This window comes from Elephantulus edwardii, unplaced genomic scaffold (genome assembly GCF_000299155.1).
Source record: "Elephantulus edwardii isolate Elephantulus edwardi_28Jun2011 unplaced genomic scaffold, EleEdw1.0 scaffold00026, whole genome shotgun sequence".
Classification (NCBI taxonomy): domain Eukaryota; kingdom Metazoa; phylum Chordata; class Mammalia; order Macroscelidea; family Macroscelididae; genus Elephantulus; species Elephantulus edwardii.
Genome location: NW_006399776.1, coordinates 16,542,519 through 16,570,198, shown reverse-complemented (window position 1 = coordinate 16,570,198; position 27,680 = coordinate 16,542,519). Strand labels below are relative to the sequence as shown.

The 27,680-nt window shown below is 38.1% G+C and overlaps 1 protein-coding gene across 2 annotated transcripts in view; it reads right to left on the bottom strand.

Annotated features, from left to right (window-relative positions):
- The window catches only part of RYR3 (ryanodine receptor 3), a 753,100-nt gene that overhangs the window by 422,452 nt on the left and 302,968 nt on the right, over positions 1–27,680 (bottom strand). For both annotated transcript variants that reach the window (XM_006883055.1, XM_006883056.1), the window contains exons 4-5: positions 9,373–9,447; positions 5,655–5,733 (exon numbers count right to left, since the gene is read on the bottom strand). In XM_006883055.1, the coding sequence (XP_006883117.1) occupies positions 5,655–5,733; positions 9,373–9,447 (154 nt within the window). The remainder of the gene's footprint in view (positions 1–5,654; positions 5,734–9,372; positions 9,448–27,680) is intronic.

The window sequence follows — 27,680 nt, the reverse complement described above, 5'->3', positions numbered from 1 at the left end:
CTTCAATTTCTATTTATCTAAAACCATTTCAGTCTACCCTGTATCTACTCATGACTAATGTCTCACTTTCATTATTCTTAAGAGACACAAAGCTAGTGTTCTGGAACATTATTAGAAGTCAGACTATAGAAATCTTTGTGTATTTTTAACACATACAGAAAAACACTTTCTTCATAAATCTACCAATGTCCAGTAGTTTTCAACTTACAGTGACATTGTAAGAGGGTAAAACAGTAGAAAGTTTCCAAGGTTGTGAGGAAATCTTTCAACGGGCCAATTTTCCTCCACAGAGTAACCAGTCGCTTCAAACCACCAATCTTTTTTATTGGCAGCCAAGCGCTTAATTACTATTCCATCTGGGCTCCTGATTTCTTCATAGCCTCTTCCAAATCTTTGTTTTAAGAAATTACTGTATTGGTCTGAATACACTCACTTTTATCTCTGTTCTTCTGGAAAATTCTATTAAACTGTCAGTAAAAGGACTTTTTAAAGGTCACAAGGACTAAGATAACAGGGGAAAAAATTCAACAATTTGAAAAGAAAACAGACAAATGTTTTTTAGGCCAAGAAATCTTAACACTCAAATCTTTAGGTAAGGACATTGAAAAAAAAGAGCTACCATGACGTTAGCTCCTCCTTACTGCTTATCTCCTAGAAAGACTCTAAAATTGGAGATGACAGTTACCTCTGTAACCAGCAGGTAGGAATGAAAATGAGAGGACCAGCTGGAATTTTTAAATACACAGTTTATTCCCTAGATCACTTTCTCCAGCCTTCCTAGCCAGAAGACTCTTAGATTCTTCAATGAGAAACTGAATACATGAAACAGTGAAACACCAAGGTTCTCATTTTGTTAGCACCAGGCAATGTTAGAAAGGAAGTAAAAGATTTTTCTAAAAATAGAATCTTGAAAAAAAAAAATTGTTACTTTAACTTGTCATGGAGTTGATTTTAACTCATGGTGACCCTGTCTATGCAGGGAAGAACTGTGTTCCATGAAGTTTTCAAGGCTGTGACCTTTGTGGGGACAGGTCATCAAAGCTCAGGTCTGTGGTGTTTCTGAATGGATTTAAATCACCAACGTTTCTCCCAGCAGTTGAGTCTTTGTCTTAACTGTGTCTCCAAAGAATCCTAATGAAACATTTGCACCCTGTTAATAAAACTTTAGCTCATTTCCTTCTGCCTTTATGTGACCTCTGGACTGCCCAGCTGTATGTAAGACTAAAACATTTCTCCTTCCCAGATTTGAAGATTACTCCTTAGAAAAGCCCTGTTACACAAGATAAGAGATACTACTGCTGGAAAATCCCGTGAACATGCCTAGGTCCCTGACAGATTACTCAATAGCGAGGCTTCCCAAGGGACAAACCACAGTCATCCTCAGGGCTTCTAGTCAGCTTGTCTTGCCCTGTTCTTGAACATGGAAGGAGACCAAAGTACTGATAACTAAAAAAAGTCTCTAATAAGAATTGAAGGAACAAGACAATAGAGAGGGGAGGGGACCATGGAGAAAACAAAGGTTACCAAGAACCAAAGAAAACATTGAAAAATATTTGTAATTAATCATTCCTGTGAGATAATACCAAGTGTGACATTTAGAGAACAGACATGAAAGTATCTATGTAGGATCCCTCTTGATGAGAAAAATATTTGATCCTGAAAAAACAAAAATGGATATAAGGTTGAAAAATTCTTCCTGACATAAAGTGATTAAAAAGAAGGAAAGAAAGTAGGAAACCAATCTACAGGAATTTCAGACAGGAAAATAGAGGACAAAGGAATAGACAATGAGGTAATTATAGAAATGATGTTAAAATCTTTCCAAAGCTGTATACGTATTTCCAGAAAGAAAGGGCCTAAAGAGTACCTAGCAGAGTGAACACACTCACACTGGACTACTCCTGTAATATTTCTGAGCAAAAGGGATCCATTTCATGGCATTTGAGAACAGCAGCACAAAAGGGAAAATCTTAGTAACCTTTAAAAACAAACCACAAAAATATCATAAAGACAGTAGGCAAAATTTTCTGATAATAGTTTTGAAGAAAACTTTCAGAATGCTTGTTAGTGTGCTTTTTAGGTGCTGTTGAGAACACCTCATACTGACCCTGTCAACAGCAGGTCATTAGCAGACCTGAACCCTGGTCTGTTGTGTGCCATCCTTGTGATCTCTTATAGACCCAAGCCCATTGTTACAGCGGCCATGGTGCTACATCATGTAAGGGGCGTCTTCTCTTTCTCTGACTCTCCATATTTACAAGCATGAAGACTTTTACCAAGGACTGGAAAGCATGTGAGACAAAGTTTAACCATCCTCACCTCTAACACATACCCTAATTACACAATCTCCAAGACATTTTGGTTAGAAACAAACAAAAATCTCCAATATATTCCAATGTAGAATTCATCTGTACTATGAAATTCTTGTAAAACTGCAAGTAAGGACTTTTCAGGCAAGAATTGACCTCCTATAAATGTTTTCTTAAAACAGAATCTATTGGATAATGCATTCAATTAAGTGAGGTGGTATGCTAAGAAGGGGGAAACACGAGATCCAGGCTACAGAGAAATCTGGAAACAAGGCCCAAAATTATACAACAGCTCTTTTATTGATGGAGTATCTTTCCCCTGATTTCCTTTAATAAAAAATGAAAATTCTTAAAGCTGTATCTAAATTCTAGACACAAGACAACAAAAATCTTTACAAAGAGAACAGAAAGAATTTAGTAATCTATAAAGGTAAAATGATCACAAGCTTTAATAATTTTCATAGGCAGTGTACAAGGGGAAACATATTCCACATTTGCTCAAGAAAGTTCCCTTTGAAAATTTCTTCTCTCCTTTTCATAATTCAACTGTTCAATATTTTATTTATTTACAATTCTGAGGTGGTTCCTGAGCCTTAGAATAAGCTGGGCAGACAACAGTTTGCTTCTCTGACAGACTTTGTGTTGATTTTCTTGACGTTAGCACACTCCTCTCCTATCCCCAGGTAATATGAACCTGTGTGTGAATTCTCTTTCCCCTTGACAAAGACTAAGCTAAACTTTATGACATGACCGAGGGGTGAGGGGCATGAAGTAAATGTATTTTAGATACTGGGCTTTCATGTAGAACTGGTCCGTTCTACTCCACCGGTCTTCTGCCAACATGAACATGAGCTGGTTCGTGTGTTTGCTTGGTCAGTCAGCAGAATTCACACCAAGGGAGATTTTAGAAATTTTGAAGCAAGACTAGAATAATATATTTTTTTTCTAATAGAAGCTCTACTAAATAAATGTGCTTACTGAATATTTATGTGTTTAGAAAATAGTATTTCCCTGTGTTCTGAACTCAAAATATAGTCATTTTACTATCATAAATAGAATGACCATATATGACTTTCCCAATTACATGTTCAAAGACTGACAGTTGGGTTATATTTAGAGGCCAACTTAACATTCAGAGAGAGTATGACACTTCATTCATTTTGTAATTTTCAGCAAAGGTTGACAACACCTTGGAGGAAATGATATTTTAAGACTAACACTTTAGCTAAAGACAAAGAAGCCTCAAAAAAATTCAAATGTAATTTTATTTTAAAATCAAAATATAACAGCTACAAACAGGTCTACTGTTCTACTTTGCATCACTCCCCTCTAAAACCAAAAAAACAAACAAACAAAAATAACCAAACCAACCAATCCCCCCAAGAGGAGGAGAGGATTATCTCAGGAACTTTTAGGAAACCACTGTACAAGATGCAGAACACCAAGGACCAATAATTTAAAGTAGGGATTTTTCCCCCCATCTGCAGAATCAATCAGGATCCTTCCTTTAGTAAACAAAACAAAACAAAACACAACACCAAAACCAAACTCAAAACAAAAACCCCAAACACATTAAACTCAGAACAACAGTAAGAACTTTTGTCCTTTTTCAGATGCTCAACAATACTCTTTTTCCTACTGAATGGAAAATGCCATGATGTTAAATAAAGCACGCGATTTAGGCTGTTCATGCAAAGCAACCTAGTTAATTTCTCTACCTTGGCCTTTCTTTGTTCCTGATTATTCCCAAGTTGAAATCTTTGACACAGGTTCTACTCAATGTCCTTTCAATAAGTTCTCTGCATGATTTAATATAAATTTTGCAGTTTGCAACCAAATATCCCAAGGGGTACACAACTCTAAAATGGACCAGAAATTCTGCTACCTTAGACAGACGGCCAGACTGTCCATCAGTATTTCAGCCATGAGAAGAGCCTACATCGTCAAACTAGCATCCTCTGCTGAATAATTCCGGCTATTACAAATGGTTTCCTTCATTATGAAAAAATATGCCCCCTTTCAACTTCTACCCATGGCTCCACTGATCTTTGGAATCATCCAGAGGAAATGTATACCCCACTGACTATGTGAAGTTACTGTCCTGTTATTAGGTGCTGTCAAATAGAATACAACTCATAGCAACCCTATGAACAACAGATAGAGGCCCTGTCCTAACCTGTGTCAATCTCACAATCTCTGACACACTTGAGTCCATTGCTGTAGTTATTGTGTCAATTCAACTAGTTGAGAGTCTTCCTCTTCTTCATTATCCCTGTACCTTTCCAAGCATGACGTTCTTCTCCAAGTAATAGCCTCTCTTCACAACACGCCAAAAGTATGCAAGATGAAGTTTCGTCATCCTTGCCTCCAAGAAACACTCTGGCTTCATTTTCTCCAAGACATATCTGTTCTTTTGGCAGTCCAGGTACTTTAGTACCCTGTTCTTAATGTTTCCAGTAAAAACTTGTATCATCTTAATCATTATCCTTAGGATCCATTTCTTATTGTTAATATTGTGCCAGTAAAAAAAAACTGGTGTTTCCCAAAATATATTCTATATACCACTGGTTGTTGGAGATAATGTACTGACACAGAAATATATAGTGATAAGTGTTTCTTTTCACTCCTCTATTAAGCTTTCTCATTCTATTGCATATAATTTTATTTAGAAGTTAGTATATCTTTACCATTTTAAATTATTTGTTAATATCACCTTGATTATGCAATGATTTGTTTCCCTTTCTATCATATTAACATCTAGGGCAAGTAATACCAGTTTTCTGTTTTTTAAAGTAATATAACTTCATAGAATTTTAAATATATAAAAGAAATATTTAAAAATAAATGATGATGATAATATATTGGAATTGCAAAAACTAGGAAAGTGTATGCCCCCGACTATAAAGCCTGCCACCTATTTAGCAAAGCTAAATGTGCAGGACACAATGGAGCCCCCTCTTTTTTTGGCCTAGATATTACACTGATTACATATCTTTTTTTTAATACTGGTTTACTTTCAAAGTTCTTATACACTGGTTTATGTTACTCTCCTTTCTTTGCAGTCATTCAGCATCATTGGTGCCTATCAGGAGTAATGACCAAGTACTTTCACTACCTAAGCTTAAGAAGCCTCTAGAACATTGATTTAAGAATCCTGGTCTCCTTTATTCTTAGGTTCCAAGTTTCCACCATGTCTTCCCCCCTCCCCTTTACTCTTATTCTTCAACATTTTATACTTATTTTAAAGCAGCTTGGTTTGAAATGACAACTGAAAAGCATTCAGTATTTTCAGAAGCCCAGAGCCCAAGTCCCCATTGAGCAGGAGCTCCGAGAGTGCGGCCTTACCTGTGGCATGTTCTCGTAGACCTACATCAAAGGCCAGCTTATCTGTCTGGGATCTTGATGTAGTCAAACATGTTAGATACTGTGAAACAAGAGCAGATGCTAGTGAAGTCACAAATCTTCCATCAAGTCTCAGGACCTCATCACTTTTATTTGCCAATTTCATCTCAGAACCACTAAGAAAAAAGTTCATTTAGCTTGTTTGCTGTGAAGCTTACTGATAAAACATGTTTAGAAAAGAATCCAGAATATACTTAAAACATCAAAAAAGTTCTTTTCTAAGGATCCTGTGACTTAATTTACAAGACTGTATGTTAAAGTAAGTTAGTTTGAAATAGTCAATATGTTTTAGCATAAAAACTTAAATAGGAAGCAATATAAATAATCAACAAGAAAGGAAATAATGAGTGTTGGTATTTTTAAGTGACAAAATATTATGTGACCTTGGAAATTATTCATCAAAAGCAGGTAATAGCAAAAGGCCACTGTTATAAAACAGGACTGACATGGTGACTTGGGGACTCAGGGGACAGAGAGGGAATCTAAGAAAATAGGCGATAAACAATGAACATTGCATTGGAATAGATAAAGGAAAGAATTGTTTAAAAAATATATATGAGTCATTATGTGGACAACAACAGTTCAGAATAAGAGGTGCATAGCAAAGTGGACTGGGAGGAGGGAGGAAATGATGCAACACTGAATGACTTTTTTTTTAAAAAGTGAAATGGGGTAGTACGGAAGAAAATGAACAACAATGAATGAACAAAAATCCAAGTTTTCTGAAAACTTTCATTAAAATGACAATAAAAAAAGAAAAAAATAATTTTCTAAAAAAGTGGGTAATAGCATAGAACAAAGCTGACAATGTATTGAGCTAAAAACTAATACACAAGTTAGTATATTTTGATAGAAGTAAAATAAAAATTCCAATATCTAGCAAGCAGACTAGTTGAAATGATACCAAAATAACAGAAGTTGTCTTAAGATATCAGGTTCTGGGTAAGTTCTTCACTCCTATTACTATTCTGGTTTTCAAGTTTACTTGACCCTTGGAGTTTTCCAAATAACATGTTTTAAATTATTAAAATACCAATACATGTAAAACTTAAAAATAATTTTAAAAATTATAAGCAGCTTTGAGTTACCAGTAACTGTTACAAACCATTCCTGTTTGCCCTATAATTTTAAAAAATATAAGCAGCTTTGAGTTACCAATAACTGGTTTACAAACAATTCCTGTTTGCCCTATAAGGCTTTATAAATTTGCTCCTATGTTAAAATGCTTGAACCAATCCCCCCTTGAACCAAATTACTTTCACTTGCTGTATGTGTAGGTTTTTTTTTTTTTAAAGAAACAAAACAAAACACCAAACCCCAAACAAAACATGTACTGTCAAATCAGATCCAGTTTACACAGGAGAAGTTTATCCCTCCTTCTCCAGTGGAACATCTGGTGGATTTAAACTGCACACCTTTGGGATTACAGTGCAGCTTCTTGCCACTAAGCCATCAGAACTCCCTTATCTGTGGCTTTTAAATTCTTCAAGCCTTTTTTTGTACTATCAAAACCCAAACTAAACCCATGGCCATTCACCCCATTCTGCCTCGCAGGGACCCTTCACCAGGGTTCCAAGGCTGTTTGTACATATTTACCACAGAAAGCAGTTCATCTTTCTCTTGCTGGGATGTTCAAATCCCCAATTTTTCAATTAGCAGCCTGGCACAATATGAACTATGCCACAGGTGCTCCTCTTTCTTGTAAGATTAAATAAAAATCCTATGCACATAGATTTAGTTACAAAATTCTTAAAAATCTATTTAATGACCGATCTCATTTGCAATGCAAGAACTGCCCATGACTTAAAAAAATGAAACTAACTCCTGACTCCCTACTGGCAGGAGCATTTCTTAGCTCTCCACAAGGGTTGCCAGTGATACATGCTAGGGCCATGTCTCTTGAGATACACTTCCAGTTCCCTACCCCAGGAGGATGGCACACATACATTGCACAAAGTCACATATCTCAGATTTTCTTCCCAGAGTTGGTCTTCAAAGGATCTAGCTAGTGTAGAATTTGTCAATTATTATTTTGTTTTAAATTTCAATTTTAGGGTTGTGTGGGTTGTCTGTTTGTTTTGTTTTTAGTAAGAGGATCTAGTAATAAAGAACGCAAACTTCTCTATCCTTTCATGGAATCCTAAGTTCCAAAGCCAAAGATGTATGTTATATTTGAGGCTTTGTTTATCCTATTTAGTAGCAAAAGAGGGGTGTTAGGATATTCCTGATTTTGTAAGCAACAGATTCCAAAAGATAATCTAGTACCTCTCAAGTCTAGAGCCGGTCAGATTAGGTATTTTTCCATTTCCCTAAATTCTTCCATCTCCTACTCAGAGAGCCTTCCATGTGGTCATTTTAAAAAATTTTTTGTCTATCTTTTGTAATGAAAGACTGTAACAGATGAATGTTCAGGCTGAAAAGGTCAAGTTTTTATCATAATTCAATAGGTGGAAAACTTACAATAAATAATTTAAAAGCTCCCATTTTCAACTTAATAGTTTAAGCTTAGGTATGAACCTTGCAGCATACTGTAGATGAAAATGTATAAAATCAAGTTTTGAATTAATTGCAGTTTTTGTTTTATTTTTTAAATTAAGATTACAGAAAGAAGACAATCAGCCTTCCATTGCACATACGTGAGGATGCATTCAGTGAATGTTGTGGAATTGTGACTTTTCATACATCAATGTTAGTATTATCATCTGCCGTCAAGCCAGAACCAACCCACAGCTGACCCTCCAGTGGATTTTTGGAGATGTAAATAGTCTAGGCGGCGACTGCCCATCTTTCTTGCAAGGAGCAGCGAATGGAGTCCAACCATGTGCCTTTGGGTTGACAATATTGTCCCTTCCACCACAGAATTATAGTATTCCTCTTAACACTCTCCTCAAAATATATGTAATATCTCGTTTTAAAAAGTGACATTTATTGAAAAATATTCTCCCCAGTTACATGGAAATAGTCCCATTTTGGTTAACTTTTTATATTCCTGATTAGTTACAGCTGATTGGCTTTCTGTGGCTGGCTTGCACCTTGCATTCACCATGCCCAATGAAATCAAGGGAAACCCAACTCTGAGTGACCCTATCGGACACAGCACAACTACCCCACAGGGTTTCCAGGGGCCTCATCGTTACAGAAGCAGGCTGCCACACATTTCACCTGAGAGTGGCTGGTGAGTTTAAAACGTCAGCTTTAGGCTAAGAGCCAAACGCTTACCCACTGCCCCCAAATCTGCCAGGTCTGAGAAGCAGTATCATTTATTTTAGCTAGGTAAAAGAGAAGACATTTCATCAAGATCTCATTTGATTTTTTTCTTCCTTTTATGTTGGTTATACCTGTATGGTAAAGAAATTGGTTACTATCTAGTTCAATGATCATTCATCAATTTAGCATCTAGTAGATTGTGCTTGATGAGGTTAAGAACATTATGTGGCCCTTTTCCGCAATGGAGTGGGTGGATGAGATTTAATCAAACACAGAAACAGAGTTGCACCTCAAGTAAGTGATACAAAAGAAATGCCAAGACAATAATGCTCTAATATGATATTTGCTTCAAATGACTGTTAACTTAGAATTAATGATTTCACTGACTCCCTGGTCTAGTAAAACCCTTCTCTCCTTCTGCAAAGGTGAATAAAAACCATCCAGGTGTGCTTACCATTCCGCTGAAAGAATGCCGCAGGAGAATCGCGTGGCCATACAGCAGGGTCCGGTGACCACCCCCTTGTGCTGCCTGAAGGGAATGAGGAGGAAAATGTCAGCATGCCCCAGTGGTGGCCTCGTCGAGAGCAGAACAGCACGAGAATTCTGAGAGACACATTACATGGAGAAGTCTCATTGCAAAGCTTCCAAGGAATTCATTTCAGAAGCATGTGGCTGGCCTGTGGGTGGGAGAAGACTTGACTTGTGACCACAGCCATGCAACATCTTTGGGAAGAGGGTGTGTGGAGAAAAGCCTCTTCTTAGAAACAGCCCCTGCCCAGGGCCAGCAGAAACCCAGAGCCGCTTTGCCAGAAAAGCATGTAAATGAGATAGGTACTGCTTACCTTCCTTTGAAACTTCTCAGAAGCATATAGAGTGAGAAAGAGAAACACATGTGATGTAACTACAGCCTAGCAACAGAAAGGCAGTGCGAGAGGCAGGCATATGGCTACATTCTAGGCCTCGCAGGACTTTTCCCTTCAAGGCATTGTGCCTTCTGCCCACTCAAGAGGTCCTGTTTACACAATCTCACCAGCAAGAGAAGGCTCTGAAATCCAGGACTTTAACAGGGTAACCAGTTACGCAGAAATAGATCCCTCAGTCGAGAGACCGTGTAGGAATCTTCTCTGCTTTACCAAGCAGCCCCTCAGCCCTGTGGCAGCCCAAACAGTGAGAGAGGGAGGCATGAAGAGACAGCCAATAGAAACCCATGCTTGTCAATTTATGTTCTTAATCAGATTCACAAACCACTACACCAAACTTCACTATGTGATAGATAAACAAAACAAACATACGTCAAAAAATCAAAACAACAAAATCTTACACGGAAAACAAATCTACAGAGAATTACAGAATGTTTTGGAATTCATAGTTTTGACTTTTTACCCATGTGTCTTCCCCGGAATGCTAACCTATCCTTGGAGAAAAAGATCAAAATTCTTTGGTCACACAGCGGTTCTGGGAGAATCTGAATACAGACTTCCCCACCTTCTCAAACATGCAAAGAAAGAAAGTCCACAGCCTGAGGTAAAGTTAATTGTGCACAGAAATTCCATTCTTTTCCTTCTATATGGCAAAGGTACCTCTTCGGCAGCCTATCCTACCCAGAGCTAGAATCCATCCCTGGGGCTGGGGAGGGGGGCTGTTGGCTTGAGGTCCCCACTTCTCCCTGTCTACACTCCAGTCAGACAATGAGCATGAAGGAGAGGAGAAGCTGGGAGGTACAGAGAGAAGGCAGAGGTCTGGATAATCAGTCCTTGAGCAATCTTATTTCAACTCTATTTGGATTAACAGAATCAGTTCTGTCAAAGTGATGGTTTTTCATGTCATACAAAGAGCCTAAAGAAAAGAAGAAAAGATAAATGTAGTATCATATTTTTTTACAAAGCTGGTAACTATATATAAAAGGTGGCTGTTCTTTTTTTCTCAGCTCTGGGGATATTTAAAGTCTCCCCAGACTTGAATACTGCAAAGGAATGGCAATGTTCTTCACAATATTTCTAAGTTGCTTGAAACTGTTTGCATAAACTTTCGTTTCTATATTTACAAATGTGTGTCAACAGCTTTTGTTAAAATTTCACATCTTCTAATGGAAATTTTCCCAATAAACTTGTATTATTACAAATTTACTGCTGATGCCGTTGTGTGTGGATGCTGGAGCAGGTGTATGCTCTAAAACCAGTCTCATGTCTCTGACTGAAATACTGATCACATTTTATTTCCGACTCTTTGAGATGGATTGTCAGCAACTGCAATTATGGCCTGAGGGTGGAAGAGATCAAGAGGATGGTACAGGACTGGCACAGTTCCAATCTGCTGCTCACAGAGTCTTGCAATGAGTCGTGGTCAACTCAACAGCCCCTAATAACTAATTGAAGAGTTATAACTCAACTTAGAAAAGTGGCAGTGGGTAGCTTACACTCTCATTATATTTGGAAAGCATTCTCATGGTCCTGACTGATACTATCAACAGAACAGTATTTTGTCAATCCCTACCCTGTATGACATGATTACCTTCTAGCTCTCTGACTTTATCATCTACCAGTACCATTCTTCTTGTCTCTCTCTGCTTCAGCAGTTGCCTAGTCTTTATAGACAAATATGTGCCTACAGAAAGGCCCTTGCATATGCTTCCCCAGCCTGGAATGTTTTTCCTTCAATCCTCACTCCCATGGCTCATTCCTATTCTTGATTCATTCTGAAGTCAAGTATCTGAGAAACCATCCATGTTCAATCCTTTTAAAAGAGCAACTGCCCTTACTCTATCATATTTGCCTGCTTTACTATTTCCTACAGATGTGATATGAAATTGTCTTTTTTTAGCTATCTCTTGATTGCCATAGACTAGTCCATGAAAATAGGACATTTGCTGTGATATCTGCCATGTAAACAATACTTTGTCAAGTACCAGCACACAAGACGCATTTACTAAATATTCCTGAATGAATGAATGAGGTTGATGACTTGTCTCCAGTCTCCATTTTAGAGGTGTGAAGAATTACAAAGAACTTAAGATACATTTCCACAGTTGGCTTATAAATAGTGAAAATGGATTTGAATTCCATTCTAATTACAAACTCTGAACTTAGAGAAATGAAAGTTGTACAAGTGTTCAGGTCTTTCATTCATAGGGTCGCTATGAGTCATCTACGACTCAATGGCACTCAACAACAACAATTTTAGAAGAACTTACCAGATAAGATGTGATATGCTACATAGAAAGGGTATAGGTCTGCTCAAGAAGAGACTCAGCATTTGTGCGACCATCATTATTGTTCTTTTTTTAGACTATCTTTAAATGGTAGCTCTGTCCCTGCTTCAAATGACCTTGGCTGTCAACACTGACCAAAGATTCAGTATCACATCACAGGATGAAAGAGAGAAAAGGCTGGAAAAAGCCCCTGGCATCTTTTCCAGAGGGTAAATGTCCACTAGATTAATGAAATCATCTTGCCTATAATATCAAAATTAATTTTCATCACTTACATGTCTTTGAGTGGTATCTCAGAGGATACTGCACCCTAGTCAGATTAAACCAATACAGTAACTGACTGGGGGGAGGAGGGCAGAGGAGTATGAGATCCACTCCTTAGTGTCTTTAGGAATTTACAGGTATGTTGAACAGATGCATATGGTTCTTATTCAGCCTTTTTATATTATGAGAGAGGAGCACTTAATGCTGTGTTTAGTTTAGGTTCTCAGGTGTTAATCAAGGTCAGTAATTTAAATACTACTAGATGTTTTGTGGGGGAAAGATGAAGTAGTTGGATTCTGTAAGATTCACAATCTTGGGAAACCTTACAGGACAGTTCTACTTTGTCTTATCAGGCTGCTATGACTCAAAACAATATTCCAGTACTATGGCAGTACATTTGATGCGTTAATGTGAGAAAAAGCTCAAAATCTTTCCTCTTTTCAAGGATTTTAAAGCTGCACATGCAGCAAATGAAGGTGAATGTGATTAATTTGTTACAGTAGGTTGGTTCAAGCCTTTCCACTTATATGCAATTTTATATAACATTAAAGAAAAAGGAGGAAGCTCTGGTGGCCTAGTGAATAAAGAGTTGCACCAGCAACACAAAAGTAGATGGTTTAAATCTACCAAGTGTTCCTTGAGAGAAAGATGGGCAATCTTCTTTTGTGGGATTCATAGCCTCTGAAAAGCTGCCAGGGGGTCAGTTCTCCCTTGAGAGCACATAACAACAATAAAAGGACAAGAATAACCTTGTCCAAACTGAGGGAATGCCTGTAAGATCTCTAAGTCATCTTATTTTGTACAGTTCTTCCTGTGTACTGTGGAGTTGGTACCAACTCATAGCTAACCCTCCCATAAGTTTTCAGAGGCAGTTAATCTCACAGAGGGAGAATGCTCACCTTTCTTTGTCCTGCAGAGCAGCTAATGGATATGAATCGCATGCCATTTGGTTGACAGTGCAAAGAACTCAAATTCCACTTTGCAGGATGTGGGGTGTGTCCTAAGCTCTAAGCAATCTTTCCAGACTCCAAGAAACTTCCTTTCTGAGCCTCACATAACCAACCAGAGCTGCAGATCACATTCCTGGGAGAGCTTTCAGGGCATGAAAGCTGGGCATTTTCTAGATGTGGATATGTTGGCTTTAAGTTTGCCCTTTATTTCATATCCCACTTGCAGTTTACTCTTTGACTATCAAAAAAAGGGCTTTCGAGAAAGTTACAAATATTCACTTTTCATACTAAACACTACTTTCCATTTGTCAGGAGGATTATAATTCCTTTGATACAGATAACAACTAAATAATAAAGACATTTTATTAAAAAAAAACCCAAAAAACCCCCAACAATGCCTAACAATAGAAATAAATCAGAGCATATTGGTTTTATGTTATTGGTTGTTAGGTAAGTTGTTAGTGGTATGACGTGTCAAGTTGGACTGACTCATAACAGATCCTTTAGTGGGCTTTCAGAAGCTGTGCATCACAAGGGAGGGGATTACCCATCTGTCTCCTAGAAGCAGGCGGTGGATTCAAGTCACACGCCTTAGGGTCAGCAAGAAAGCTCCTGACCACTAAGCCCCCAGAGCTTCGCAGAAAACATGAATACAAGGTTCCATCTATAATTGTGATAGTAAATTCTTAAAAATGTATTTATATGCTACTTGTAGAATTGGATGAAACCTTCAAAATCAAACGTTATAGAAAACATAAAATATGATTTGGTATAATAGAAAGCTCTTTTGTATTTCTTCATCTGCTTTGTGATCAGACAAAAATGCTAATACTAGCAATTGCTTATTCTTCTAAATGTAACTTACTGGACAAAGGTAACTTTAACATTCTAAAAGGGAATGTAGAATTAAACAGCATTTTTACAGAATTAATCTTTAAAGAAAATCAAACATTTCATTTTGAAATGGGGCCAAACTTTAGTAAATTATATACAAAATTAATTCATTCACTCTGACACTAGTTCTAAAATAAGAATGGAGCACAATATATAGATACTTCATAAATGGATCCAAGTACATAAAAATGTTGTATCTGATAAAGCATATTTTTAGTACAATAGGGGGAAACAGGATTATTAAGCAAATATGATACTGACATAGAAGTGATAAAAGCATTCAGTTAGATCCACAAGAAACATAAAAGACAGATTTTGGATGGATAGTAGATATAAATATTTCAGTTTAAAAATTAAATTCTGGAAGCAATATGTAATAAATCGTCCACATTACTTTATTGACCTAATACTGATCCACGCTTTGAAGAAAAAGATATGCTCAGAGGAAGGAAAAGAGAGATATTACAGCACCAAGATTACTGAACTTCAGAACAAAGAAAATAAAAGCATTTTTTGTACTTAACATTATGATTATGTGTTAATATATTACAATGAAGTTAAAAAGAAAACACACAGAGACTCAAAGAGACAGAGAAAGGATATGAATAAATTGTTCATATCAGGAATATAAAATTAAAACACACGGAAAATATTTTATCTTTTCTACCAATGAAAAGATTGACAACCAAAGGAACTTTATCATTTGACATCTGCTAAATTTGCAAAAAAATGGAGGAAAAAACCTTGCAATTTAGCTGGTAGTCATGTACAAAAGAGGCACTGAGAACAACTCTTTGGAAAAACTCTACAGTAATATATACAAAGGGCTGTAATGAAGTCTATAACCTTTGCTATAGTGACTCTACTTCTGGGAATAGTTCAAGAGAAACAAGAATATGCACATAACTCTAAAGAGAATATTCTTATGGAGGGAACAAAAGAAAAAAATCTGGGAAGATGCTAAATAAAAAAATTGTTTAGTAAATCATAGGGCTTCTTCAGAATTTTATAACCTGAAATAACTTTAAAAAATATAATTACACAACCTATGTGGAAACACAAAAACGTCTATTATATGCCACCACAGAAAAGCAGAAAGCAAAATGCCTTGACTTTAATACATGTGCAAGGATATGGAAATCTATGAAAGTGAAATAACCATTTTGTTGGTTATAAACCAGGGAATTGCTTTTTAAAATTTTTAGAAAAATGTATAGCAGACAGTATTACCTGTATATATACTGAAAAGGAGTGCTATAAAGATGTTTTATTTATTGCCTTAACTGAAGTTGGTCAAGAGTGCAATGTTGCCAGGAATCATTAGTAAATGTTTCCACCTGCCTGAAAAGTACTCCCTGGCCCACGAGGTTCAGAGCAGATGGCAAGGCAGATCAGAATTCTTGCTTTTTTTTTTTTAATAATTTTTTTTACAGAGGTTTTGGATTTCCATTCATTCATTGCCACAATTTTCTCCCTTCCCACCCCTCCCTACCAGCTTGCTTCCCCCTCCGAAGAGAGAAAAAAAAAAAAGAAAGAAAAAAAATTCCTTCATTAGTATACAATTCCCACGTCCCTTTCCCCCACTTCCCACCCCTAGTACACTTCTCTATGCAACCTTAATTCTGGATTCCTGTGCTAACCATAATACTCAATCATATATCACTTCTAATCTGTTCTTTCCCTCATCTGTTTCAATATACATAATTTATCCAGTTTTTTTCTGTCATACCCTCACCCTGATGTCAGACCCATTCTACAACAGTGGCAAAATGCAGTATTTGTCCCTTTGTGACTGAGATATTTCACTCAGCTTAATGTCCTCCAGGGTCACCCACTTTGAATAATATTGCATGAGTTCCTTGTTTTTCAATGTTGCGTAGTATTCCATTGTGTGGATATACCACAGCTTCTCTATCCATTCATTTGTTGATGGGCCCTTAGGCTGCTTCCAATTCTTTGCTATTGTAAACAAAGCTGCAATAAACATGGGTGTGCATATATCTGCTTGGATGGCAGACATGGTCTCTCTGGGGTATATTCCCAGTAATGGGATTGCTGGATCAAATGGTATCTATCTCTATTTGCAATTTTTTGAGAAAGCGCCACACTGCCTTCCACAATGGTTGCACCATCTTACATTGCCACCAACAGTGAATAAGAGTTTCAGTTTCTTCACATCCTCGCCAGCATTTGTTGCTTGCTGTTCTGTTATATTTTGCTATTCTTACTGGGGTGAGATGATATCTCATAGTTGTTTTGATTTGCATCTCTCTTAGAGCTAGGGACTTTGAACATTTCTTCATGTGCTTTTTGGCCATCTGAATGTCTTCTTCGGTGAAGTGTCTGTTCATATCCTGTGCCCATTTTTCTATTGGATTATTTAGCTTTACCTTATTGTGGTGTTCAAGTATTTTATAAATTCTGGATATAAGTCCCTTATCTGACATGTCATTACCAAATATTTTTTCCCAGTCTGTGGCTTCTCTTTTTACTCTATTGGAGAAGTTTTTGGATGTGCATAGGGATTTGATCCTTAGAAGGTCCCATTCATCTATTTTATCTTCTCCTGGTTGTAAATTTTCCAGGATACTTGGAAGACTTTTTATGTTGTGGATTAGGACCACTAAAGTTCTTTCAAGCTTTTCTTGAATGAAGTTTATAGTCCTTGGTTTTAGTCCTAAGTCCATGATCCACCTTGAGTTGGTTTTTGTATATGGAGTGAGGTGTGGATCTTGTTTTAGTCTTCTGCATACAGCTTTCCAATTTTTAATGCATGGATTCCAGAGCTCAGTCCTACTTCACTGGAAGAGGCCAACCACAGAGCTGGGGCCTTTACTCAAGACACCTGTGAGTTCCTAAGGCTCCCGCAGGTTCCACTCCAGACTCCAATTTCTTGCTACAGAGAATAATTTCTTTTTGGGTCCTAAACCCACTGACTCCTCTAACTGTCCCTTGTAGATCCTTGTATTTTTCTAGAGCCTTTCTGAATCAGCCCACTCAGTCATCAGATCTGAGGTCCACATTGTCCTCCTGCTACATAACAGCTGATCACCTGCCTCGAGCTCAAACGTCCCCCCTTTTCTAAGATACTTCTATAGAACATGACATCGCAGGAATTGACGGCACATTTTCCAAATAGGTCTCATAGTATAAGCTCCTGGTAACAGGGACAATATTTCCTTGTTTAATTATTGTTAAAGACAATGGTGTACTGGAATTTGGAAAGTGAAAGCCAGGAGTTGGAAGGACACATGAAAGAGTTAAGACTGACTTGTAATTTGGAGTCAGAGCCAGAGATGGAGACTACAGGGTCATCCTAAGCAGAGAGTCATCCAAATGCTCTCACTATTGGTGAAACTCTAAAAATCCAATGCAGGGCACATCACTTCTTCTCTACCATCTTTTCTAGATCAGATACTCTTTTCTTAAACTAGGTTACTGCCACAGCCTGCTTTCCTGAGCTGAAAAAATACATCACATTTTACAGCTTCCAACCTTGGAACATCAAGTATTCTATTGACATCTGATCACAGGATAATGGTTAATATGACCCTAAAACCAGTAATGAAAGCACGTGAGCCATCAGTTATACAAAGCTACAACTTTATGACTATATATTTGTTCTTGATGTCATTTTTTAGGCCTTTTTAAAAAATTAAGATACTGTTTAAAACTAAAATAATGAAATAAATGTTAATGACATTTTTCAAAAGGGCAGTATTGTACCTTGTAAGTTTAATCATCAGGACTGTGTCTCCAGATGATTTTTTAAAGTCTAAATACCAGAGACAAGGAGATATAATACCCTGTTCCACCTTCCTCCTAAAAATTATGGCTGCCTTTGGTTAGCAGATGGACCTACAGGAGCCCTGTTCCACCTGTTGCTGTCACTCCTGTAGCAAGGAGAGCAGACTCTGATTCCAGGGTTCCCCTTGTAACACTCTCACAGTGGTCCACCCTCATTCTCTATCTCCTACCACAGGGCAGAGAATAGCACGCGAGTCAGCTACTCTCCTGCTCCTTCTTTGGTTTTGAAGCATGTAAATGTACAAAGGTAACACACACATTAAATGAAACAATCCATCGCCCACCATCCACCAGTCAATGTCAAATTCATCATTCCCACAATTTATACTTTATTGAATGCAATCAACTCTTTTGCTTAGAAGCACTGAGAATTCTTTTCCTGGGTGAGAAGGTTCTGGCAATCACCTTTTTTGTTCAAGCCATTAATTTCACTGCCACATGGAAATATCCTAGGACAAAAGGGCAAAAAGGCAGAGTCTAATTTGAGAAACCTTAAATTCTGGGTCATGAGCATCTCTGCAGCAAGTACCTGCACAGCAAAGAGGTACCAGTGTTTCTGGGCTTCCCACCTTCCAACTGGGACTCCTGCTTGCCCTTTAGTTACACAAATTTGCCCTCACTTTGAAATGATTGAACCATCCTATATCACAACAAATTCTTGATCACAATTACCCTCCTGTGCTGTGCGTGCAGCTTCTAAGTCTCTAAAAAGTTTTCAAGGCTCTTCTTGCACTAAAATAAAGCTAAATAAGAACCACACGCACCTGTTCCGACTTACCTACAAAGAAATTAGACTTGAAGATATAGTTAGGAACCGATCTCATCCACAAACTGGGGACTGCTTGCATACTGTTCCAGGACAATACCTCACTGACTTCTGTCTTGCACAGTTCTGACCCACAGAAACCACAGAAGCTGCCACGATGAGTCTAAGCTTATTTTCCTCCCAAGGTTACTAAGACTCGTTGGGAAAGGAATAGCCTTGGATGGTGCAGGTGTAAGCCCTGAGTGAATGGCTGAATACAGCTGAGGAAACTCATGCTTTGCACTTCTTAAAAACATTATTTTTAAGATTCTGACCTATAAGAATCTATTAAATATGTGCAACCTTCTTTTCTCTACCATATGCCCAAATACACAAAAGTTTGAGGTGCAAGTTAAATGACTTCATGAAGGTCCCACTGATTCTGAGATTTTTACAGTTGGTTCTGACAGGGGAAAATGAGTATTTTCCATAGTAGGGGGAAAGGTAGCTTTTGAAATACCTCCAAATTGGGCATGAAGTATCCTGAACATAATCCTTCCTTTCTTTGCCATAAGACAACCAGCTAGCTAAAACTGGCAGTTCTAACATACTTATTATGGTGTATTTCAAAACAACAAATTGACAAGAGATCTTTTTCAACACTTTTATGACATTTAGATTGATGACAAATACCCACTGGAAAATGGTGAATGCTTTCTCCCTCTGAAATAACTTTCCTCCCTTTCTCCTATAACAGGAAGATTAAAAATCTGTCACTGTCAAGCTCATTTCGTAAAAGGATCCTTTCAGTCAAAATTTTTTTCTAGTCACCGCCTTCATTTTTTTTTTTTAACTATCTGTACTCTTCTCATTCATTGAGCACTCTGGAGAAAGGCTGAACGGCCCCTTTAATATCAAGATCGAGTTCTGTGGCCAATTCTTTCCTCTCACCCAATGAAGGACATAAAGATTTTTTTGCATTTGTAGGTCAGACTACCTTGCTATAAAAATTGAAAACTGTTCCTAACCTACTATTTCTCTGGGGGAAAAATGACTGTTAATCTTGAGAATTTGCATATAGTAAAATAGGAACTGTTATCAAATCACCAATGAGTAATGCTGTATGTATGTGAGTACAAATATATCTCCAACTATAAGGCAGGAAAAGTTAGCAGTTTCTTGCCAATGAATTATCTTTCCTTTCTCTTGAATTCCTTAAGCCCATTGTTCTTTTCTCCCAGTTGTCCTATTTTGCCACAAACTCTCCATCCATCCTCCTCATAGTAGTTTGAATTATAATCTTAATGAAAGAAAAGTGAATACATTCTGTTCTCTCTACATCTTCGTAATAAGACTGGGGCAAGTTTATATTTACAAGAAAAATACAAGCCTCAGTTTTGTCTTGATGTAAAACCGCAGTGACAGTAGGTAGAGAAGATGACCCTAAAACTTCTTTGCCTAATGAAATGATCAGTGTGTGTATATATATATATAATGATAGTACTTACTCCCAACACTTACCACCTGCTTCTCTGAGAGCAATGGCCTGATTCTTCTGAATCTCTCATTGATTTAGCTCAGAGAAATGGCCCTTAATTCCAAATCAACATTAGCACTATTGGTGAAGGATTAAAAAGGAAAATAAACTGCTATCATCAATTATGACCACAGCAGCACAGAAGACTGAGACTATTTCCCCAGGATTCTGATTTGCTCAGTCTATGACTGGGTTTGGGATTCCAGGTAATTCTGATGCACAGGAGGCTTGAAAGTCATCTCTCGAGGATTCCATTAGCTCCATCGGACTCTTCAGTCAAATAACTCGCATAATGCTTGCAGTCAGGACGTAATTTTCGGTCTTCAGAACCATCTTTCTGAATCAGTGACAGATTTTTCCTTTTATCATTTCTACTGAAGTGCATTAAGAAAAGAAGAAGGTTGCTCCTCCTCTGCCTCAGTAGCTTTAGGACTAGGGTTCCATTTGTTCTGCTTCTCAACCTCTCAGTTCTCTTCCCTTATACATGACAGACGGAAATACATGAATCTGTACTACAAATCTAGATTCAGTAAGAGTCTAGACCAACCAAGTTCAACAGGAAAAAAGTTCCAGGTCCACCATGATCAATCTCTTATTTACTCACCCTCACAACATGAACAATCAGCTTCAACTCCTGTCTACCTCAGTCACACTCACATGCAGTCTAAAGCTCCCACTTCCCACATCTCTACATGGTCTGAGAAGAGAAGTTAATGACAAAGAATAGGTGAGAGAAATGAACTCTGTTTCTTAGTACCTCATCTAACCGCTCTCACAGCATCCAGCACAAAAGACTGTATATTCTTACGATGCTCTCCCTGACTTGCAGGCCCCCAGCCGTTTAGAGCACATTTGTGTATTCTGCATCCTACTGTTTACAATGCTCTACTTTCCTGGCTGTGTCTGCACAGTGCCTTTTAGAGTTGCTCTGAATCATCTAACACTTGGAGGATGTTATTTACATGGCCAATTTAAAAGCCCACCTTTCCGACGCTGGCTTTAGGGCCAAGTGTTCCTCCTACACATTGCTTTTTATTTTATTTTTTTTAAAAAAACCTCTTCTATCAAAATAAAAAGAAAAGTTCAAAGGAAAAAAAAGTCCTTCCGCTGATTTTTGAATGGAAGCTGAGACCTGGAGAGAACACACAAGCAGCATCGATTTTCTCCCCATTGTATGAGGAACAAATTCATCACATTGAAACTGGGAGGACCTACTGGGGTTAATGGCAAAACCTCACTTGCACTGAGCTGCAAGAAACCATGATGGCGGCCTGTGGGCAAAAGAAGGAAATGTTTTGAAATCATCGGCTATATGGAGAGAAAGGAGAAGGATGCCTCAAAAACAGCAACCTTGCTGCAAGATTTGGAAAAAACCCAAACCGAAACACCAATAAAAAGACCCTAAGATCTAAGTTGAGCTAATGTTTGCTTCCTTCAGTGAAGGGGTGGGGGAATAAATTATTTCCCAGTGGGGTGATTGTTGTTATGTGCTATTGAGTCGACTTTAACTCATAGTGACTCTGAGAACAATGACTCTGGACTTTGCCCTATCCTAACCAATTTCACATAATTTAACTACTTAAATCATCTTTGTACTATAGTGAAAATTTATGATTTTATAAAGAACCTGCATTTAAGGTTCATACAGTAAATCTGGTGATTCAGCTGGAGGTTCAAATCCACCAGTGGCTCCACATGAGGAAGAAGATGGGCCGTTTCCTGCCCCCCAAATTATAGCCTCAGAAACCTAATGGAGGCCTTCATATTTTGGAATCAATACACCAGCCCAGTTGATCTGGCTTTGATGTGGTTGTATGCCATTGCGTCAGAACAGACCCATAACTGACCCTCCAACAGGTTTTGAGAAGCAGTTAATCAATGGGAGAAGAAGAACAGTGGGTAGATTCAAGGCCCATGCCTTGAGATTGCAGTGCCAACTTTTAACCACTAGGCCACTAAATCTCCCTGGATTTGGTTGTAGTGATAAACATTTCTAATCTCATTGTTATTGTTAAGTACCATCAAGTCGTAGATGACTCATAGCTCATAGTTTATTTTATACCTTTTCCAGTCCTTAGATACGAGAACTTCCACTGCTAGGGAGTTCCAGTGACGCTGTGATTTATATAGTGCTTTGTGCTGTTGCCTCACAGGCTGTACACTGCCTGTGGTTGACATCCACCCTCGGCTCCCTGGGAGAACAAAGATGGGCAGGCTCATTGCCGTGTGAGCTGGAGCCCTGGAAACCCAGGAGAGGCTTGTAGTGACTTGGAGCCAACACCACAGCAGTGAGTTTTCATTTTTCTGTGCTGAGAGTCCCAGTGGCTCACAACTGTATTAAATTGTGTTGTGCTTCAAAGACTTCCTTCGTTTACTTTAAAAACACTTCGATAATGCCTACTATGTATTCTCTCTGTCTTCTCTGTATTACAGCGCAATTTCCTAGTACATTAAGAATGATCTTCCTTGTGTAGCCTGACACCTGACTTGGCTCAAGTTAGCCTTTCTGCTCTCTCTCTCTCCTGTGTGCTATCACAGATTACTTCTCTTAAATAACAGGTTTGCTGTTTCAGGTTTCTAAAGATCTTTCAGAGTCAGCAGTGATTACTCTCGGTGTAAAGAGCAGAGAACAGCTGCAATGTTCTTTTCAGTAACAAGTCACCACACTACATTAATGGTAACTACCAATGCCACTTGCATCCACAATCAACACCCTTGGTACCAGCAGTCAGGAGACACATTGCACTGGGAAAGTCTGCAGTCAGGGACCTTTCCAAAGTACTGAGGAGCAATGCTATCAGTTTGACGACTAAGGTGTGTCTGAGTCAGGCCATGGTTTTTTCAATTACTTGTTATACATCAGAGAGTTGAACAGTGAATAAGGATGACAAAAGAATAACTGATGCTTTTGAGCTGTGTTGATTGAGAAGAACAGTGAACATCTCATGGATGACCAAGAGAACAAATAAATACATCTTGGACAAAATGAGGTCAGAGTGCTCCTTGGAGGTAAAGATGATAAAGCTTCAGCTCACATACTTAAGAGTATGTTGCTAAGAGAGGCTATTAATTGGAGAGGGACCTCATGCTTGGAAAGGTAGAGGAGGAAGACTCTCACTCAAGTGGATTGCCACAGTGATTGCAGCAATGGGCTCTAGTGTGTCAGGAAGTGTGAGGCTCGTACAAGATAGGACATATTTCAGATCTGTTGTTCATAGGGTCGCTATGGAGCATACTCATCTCTACAGTACCTAACAACATCCAACCCCACTAGAAAGAGAGAACAAACAGGCTCTGGAGAGGATGAAACCGGGCTGCTCTTCAGAGGCTAGGATTTTGAAACTCCATCTCAAGTACTTTGGGCATGCAGCCAGGAGGGGCCAATCCTTGAAGAAGGACATCATGCTTGGCAAGGTGAAAGGTCAGCGCAGGTTAGGAAGACCCTGGATGAGATGGCTTGACACAGTGACTGAGGCAATGGTGTCAAATTCCATTTTATGACACAAAACCAGGGATATTTAGAGAGTTGCTTACACAGTGGATGACAGAAAAGTTACACTAGGATGAGGCTACTTTATTCTTGTGAAAAAGCAAAGATGTTCTCAAAGGTGCCTTTTGTAGTTTTAAAAAAGACAACACACACCCCCACTGCCTAAGGAGTGAAAACCTGATCATCAAAGAGAAAATGACAACTATTTTAAGACATGCTGACAAAAGTGATGTGAATCTAAGATGTTATAAAATCATGGAGATGATAACACAGAATGTGAAAAGGTCATTAAAACAGGCATGTCACTTTGCAATATAGTGTTAGAATGGTGATTAGTTCAAACAATGAATATGTTAAAATTTCAATGAAAAGACTGTAAAATCTACACAATGTAAAAAAAAAATTCCTCACCACTGGACCAATCAAGATAGATGGAGAAAAGACTGAAGCTGTCAACAGTTTTATTTTACTTGGATTCACAATCAATATCCATGGTAAGAGCAGTCAAGAAATCCAAAGTGTATTAAAAAAATATGTTATCAAAGACTTCTTCAAAGTGCCAAAGAGCAATGATGTCAGTTTAGAGAGTAAGGTGCATCTGCTTTCAGCCATGGCATTTTCAATTGCTTCTAGATACCCGAAAGTTAAACAATGAATAAAGAGGATAGAAAAACTACTGATGCCTTTGAGCTGTGATATTGGAAAAGAATAAGGAATATTCCATGGACTGCTAAAGGAGCAAACAAATATATCTTGGAGAAAGTGCAATCAGGGTTGTTCTTAGAGGTAAAAATGATGAAATTTTGGTTCACATATTTTGGGTGAGCTGTCAGGAGGTTCTGGTTTTTGGGAAAAGACCAGGTAAGGCTGGGTAAGATTGCAGGTCAGAGAAATAGAGGAAGACATTTAATAAAATGGATTGACAGAGTCATTAGAACAATGAGCTTACCAGAGATTATGAGAATAGCGTCAGGTATGGTAAAGTGCAGATATGTTGTTCTTAGGGATAATGTGAGTTATAGTCAACCCGTTGACAATATTTAACAACAGATTGCAAAATAAGGCATAAATTTGAAAAAGTTTATAATTTAGGAGAAAACTGGGTCATATAACTTGGCTCTCTATTACATGAGCCAGGTTGTCCTTTCTTGTTAACTACCACAATGGACAGTTTTTGGGTTTTGAGGGGGTTTACTGTGTTTTGGTTTTGTTTTGTTTTTTTTTACAATCTGAAGAGGTGTAGATACTTTGTGACAAAAAAAGTACTGTGCTACCTAGGTTAAATGCGAATTTCCTGGAGCCTGGAAAAGGCACAACTTTAGGAAGGTTTGGAAACAATGGAGGTGATAGAAAGTTCGACTCTGGAGTTTCCTTCTCTAAAATCCACTGGAATTTGTACAGGAAAGTTATAATTATTCTAAGGTTTTCTTCTCTGGCCTAGTGAAATAAATAAGGTAAATCTATGTGGTTTGGAGAGAAATATATATATATATAAAGATTATATTAGTTATGCTTCATGTTTGAGCTACAAGTGAAGGTTAAATTAAAATGTATTAGATATGTAAAAAGGATTTGATGGAATATGGGGCAATGTATCGAAATATCTAGGTTATTGAGTTACATTTTGTAACCCACCAGAATTAAAACATCTCAGCCAATTTTTTTTTAAGCATTCTTTAAGCACAAGAAATTAAAACAGTAGAACCTTTTTTCTTCTATTACAAGTATATTTTAGTAGCAAATTACAATCAGGAGAAAATGAAATGAAACAAAAAAGATAAACACAAATAAGAGTCCTGGTTTTTTTCTTCTGGTGATCAGCTTGGAAAAACCAGTGTAAATGTGAGAGATGATGACCGATAATCTATTGTATATGAAAAGAAAAATTCCAAGGTTACATTAGAGAATTAAATTGAAGCGAGAAAGTGCCCAAATTAATGAATGAGTTCTTGTGCACAAACACAGCAAAGGGACTGACAGAACTGAGGGATATTTGGCATTCTTGAAAGCACAATAAATTCGGTGAAACAAGAACCCAGTGGAACTGAACCCATTAGAATGAAGGTTTGAGAAAGGTGAGCCTACAGATCTTGGTTGCCCTGGTAACACAGCTCAAATCAATAAAATCTAATAAAAATTGCAAATGAAGTAAGTAATTTTAAAAGTGGAGCACGCATGACGTAGGTAGCTCCTCTTGGGAAAGAGATACAGTAAGGAGTTCAAGAATCTATGCCGTAGGGAAAGAATAAATTATCAGGAGAGGAACTGGAAATCCATCTATTCCAGCTAACCTGAGGATGCACTCTTGAGGACACCTGGGTTATGACATGTATTGTTCTTCCCACTGACTTTGAGTGAAGTCAGTATTACTAACAGCATAGATTGCCATATTCTTGTTTCGCCTGCTTGGAAGGACCAGTGACGTGGGCAATGTGGTTGTTTATTCTCCAAGTAAGCCAGGTCAACTACATGCAGTCAGAAAACTGTGGCTCCTGCTGTTTATGCTGCTCCTCAGACCTTGAGCATTACTCTAGGATGCAGGCTTGTCCAAAAGTGTGCTGGAGAAGAATGTTGAACATACCATGGACTGCTAAGAGAACAAACAAGTTTACCCTGGAGAGGGTTACACCAAGTTGCTCTTTGGAGGTAAGGATTTTGAAGCTCCATCTCACATACTTTGGTCATGTTGCCAGGAGGGACCTGTCCTTAGTGAAGGATATCATGCTTAGAAATGGGGATGTACAATACAGGAGAGGAAGACCCTGGATGAGATGGGTTGACACAGTGACTAGGGGAATAGGGAAATGTGTATTAGAGACAGTGAGATCGGTTCAGGATAGGACAGGACTCAAAGCTATTGTGTCACTATGAGGTGCAGGTGACTTGACAGTACATAACAACAAGAACAATAAAGTGTCAGAACTGCATTGCTGTGGTATGATGTTATGCTGTTGTTCCTTGCTAATGAGTCAGAACCAACCCACAGCTGACCCTCCAAAGGGTTTTCAGAGGCACTAAGTCACATGGGAAGAGATGGCCCAGCTACATAACTTATAATCCTGCCAGAGCAAAAGGTACTGAAATGCTAGCGTTTTCATAAATATGTACCCCTTAGCTCTTCTATGGAGAGCTCTGGTGGCCTAGTGGTGAGAAGCTGTGCTGCAATCCCCAAGGCACGTGGTTTGAATCCACCAGCTGAGCGAATCCACTATGAGTTAGTTTCAACCTGATGATACACAATAACAACTCCTCCATAAGGAGCTCTGTCACAGCACTTGTACTGCTAACGACAGGCCATTGGGTCAAACCTTCTGGCCTCTCTATTGGAAAAAAAAAAAGATGGACTGTCTCTTCCTCTAAAGATTTATAACCTTGGAAACCTGACAGGACTGAAACTGACTTGACAGCAGTGGGGTAACTCTTCCATTATTGCAAAATGTCTACATTATATTGATGTTTAAAAAAATACAATAACCACCACCTCAAGCTCACTGCTACGGACTTGGAACAGACTCAGAGCTGACCCTGTAGTCAATTTTCAGAGGCTGTAAATCACATAGAAAGAGACTGACCATCTTTCTTCTGAGGAGCTGCTGATAGATTTGAACCACTAGAGAAGCAACAACCTTGAATTACCAGCATAACTCCTTAATGGACTACGTCACCAGAGCACTCTTTATTTTGATGTAGAAACATGTTTTCAAACTCATTTTAAGCCTGAGAGAAGCGAGATTATGACTTTGAGATAAACCATATCATGCCATTATTATCTAAATTTGCATAAACTTTAACATTGGACCATGTGTTGCAAACTGTTCCTTTTTCAAAATCCCTACGGGGCAGAACATGAAGTAAAGTATCATGGGG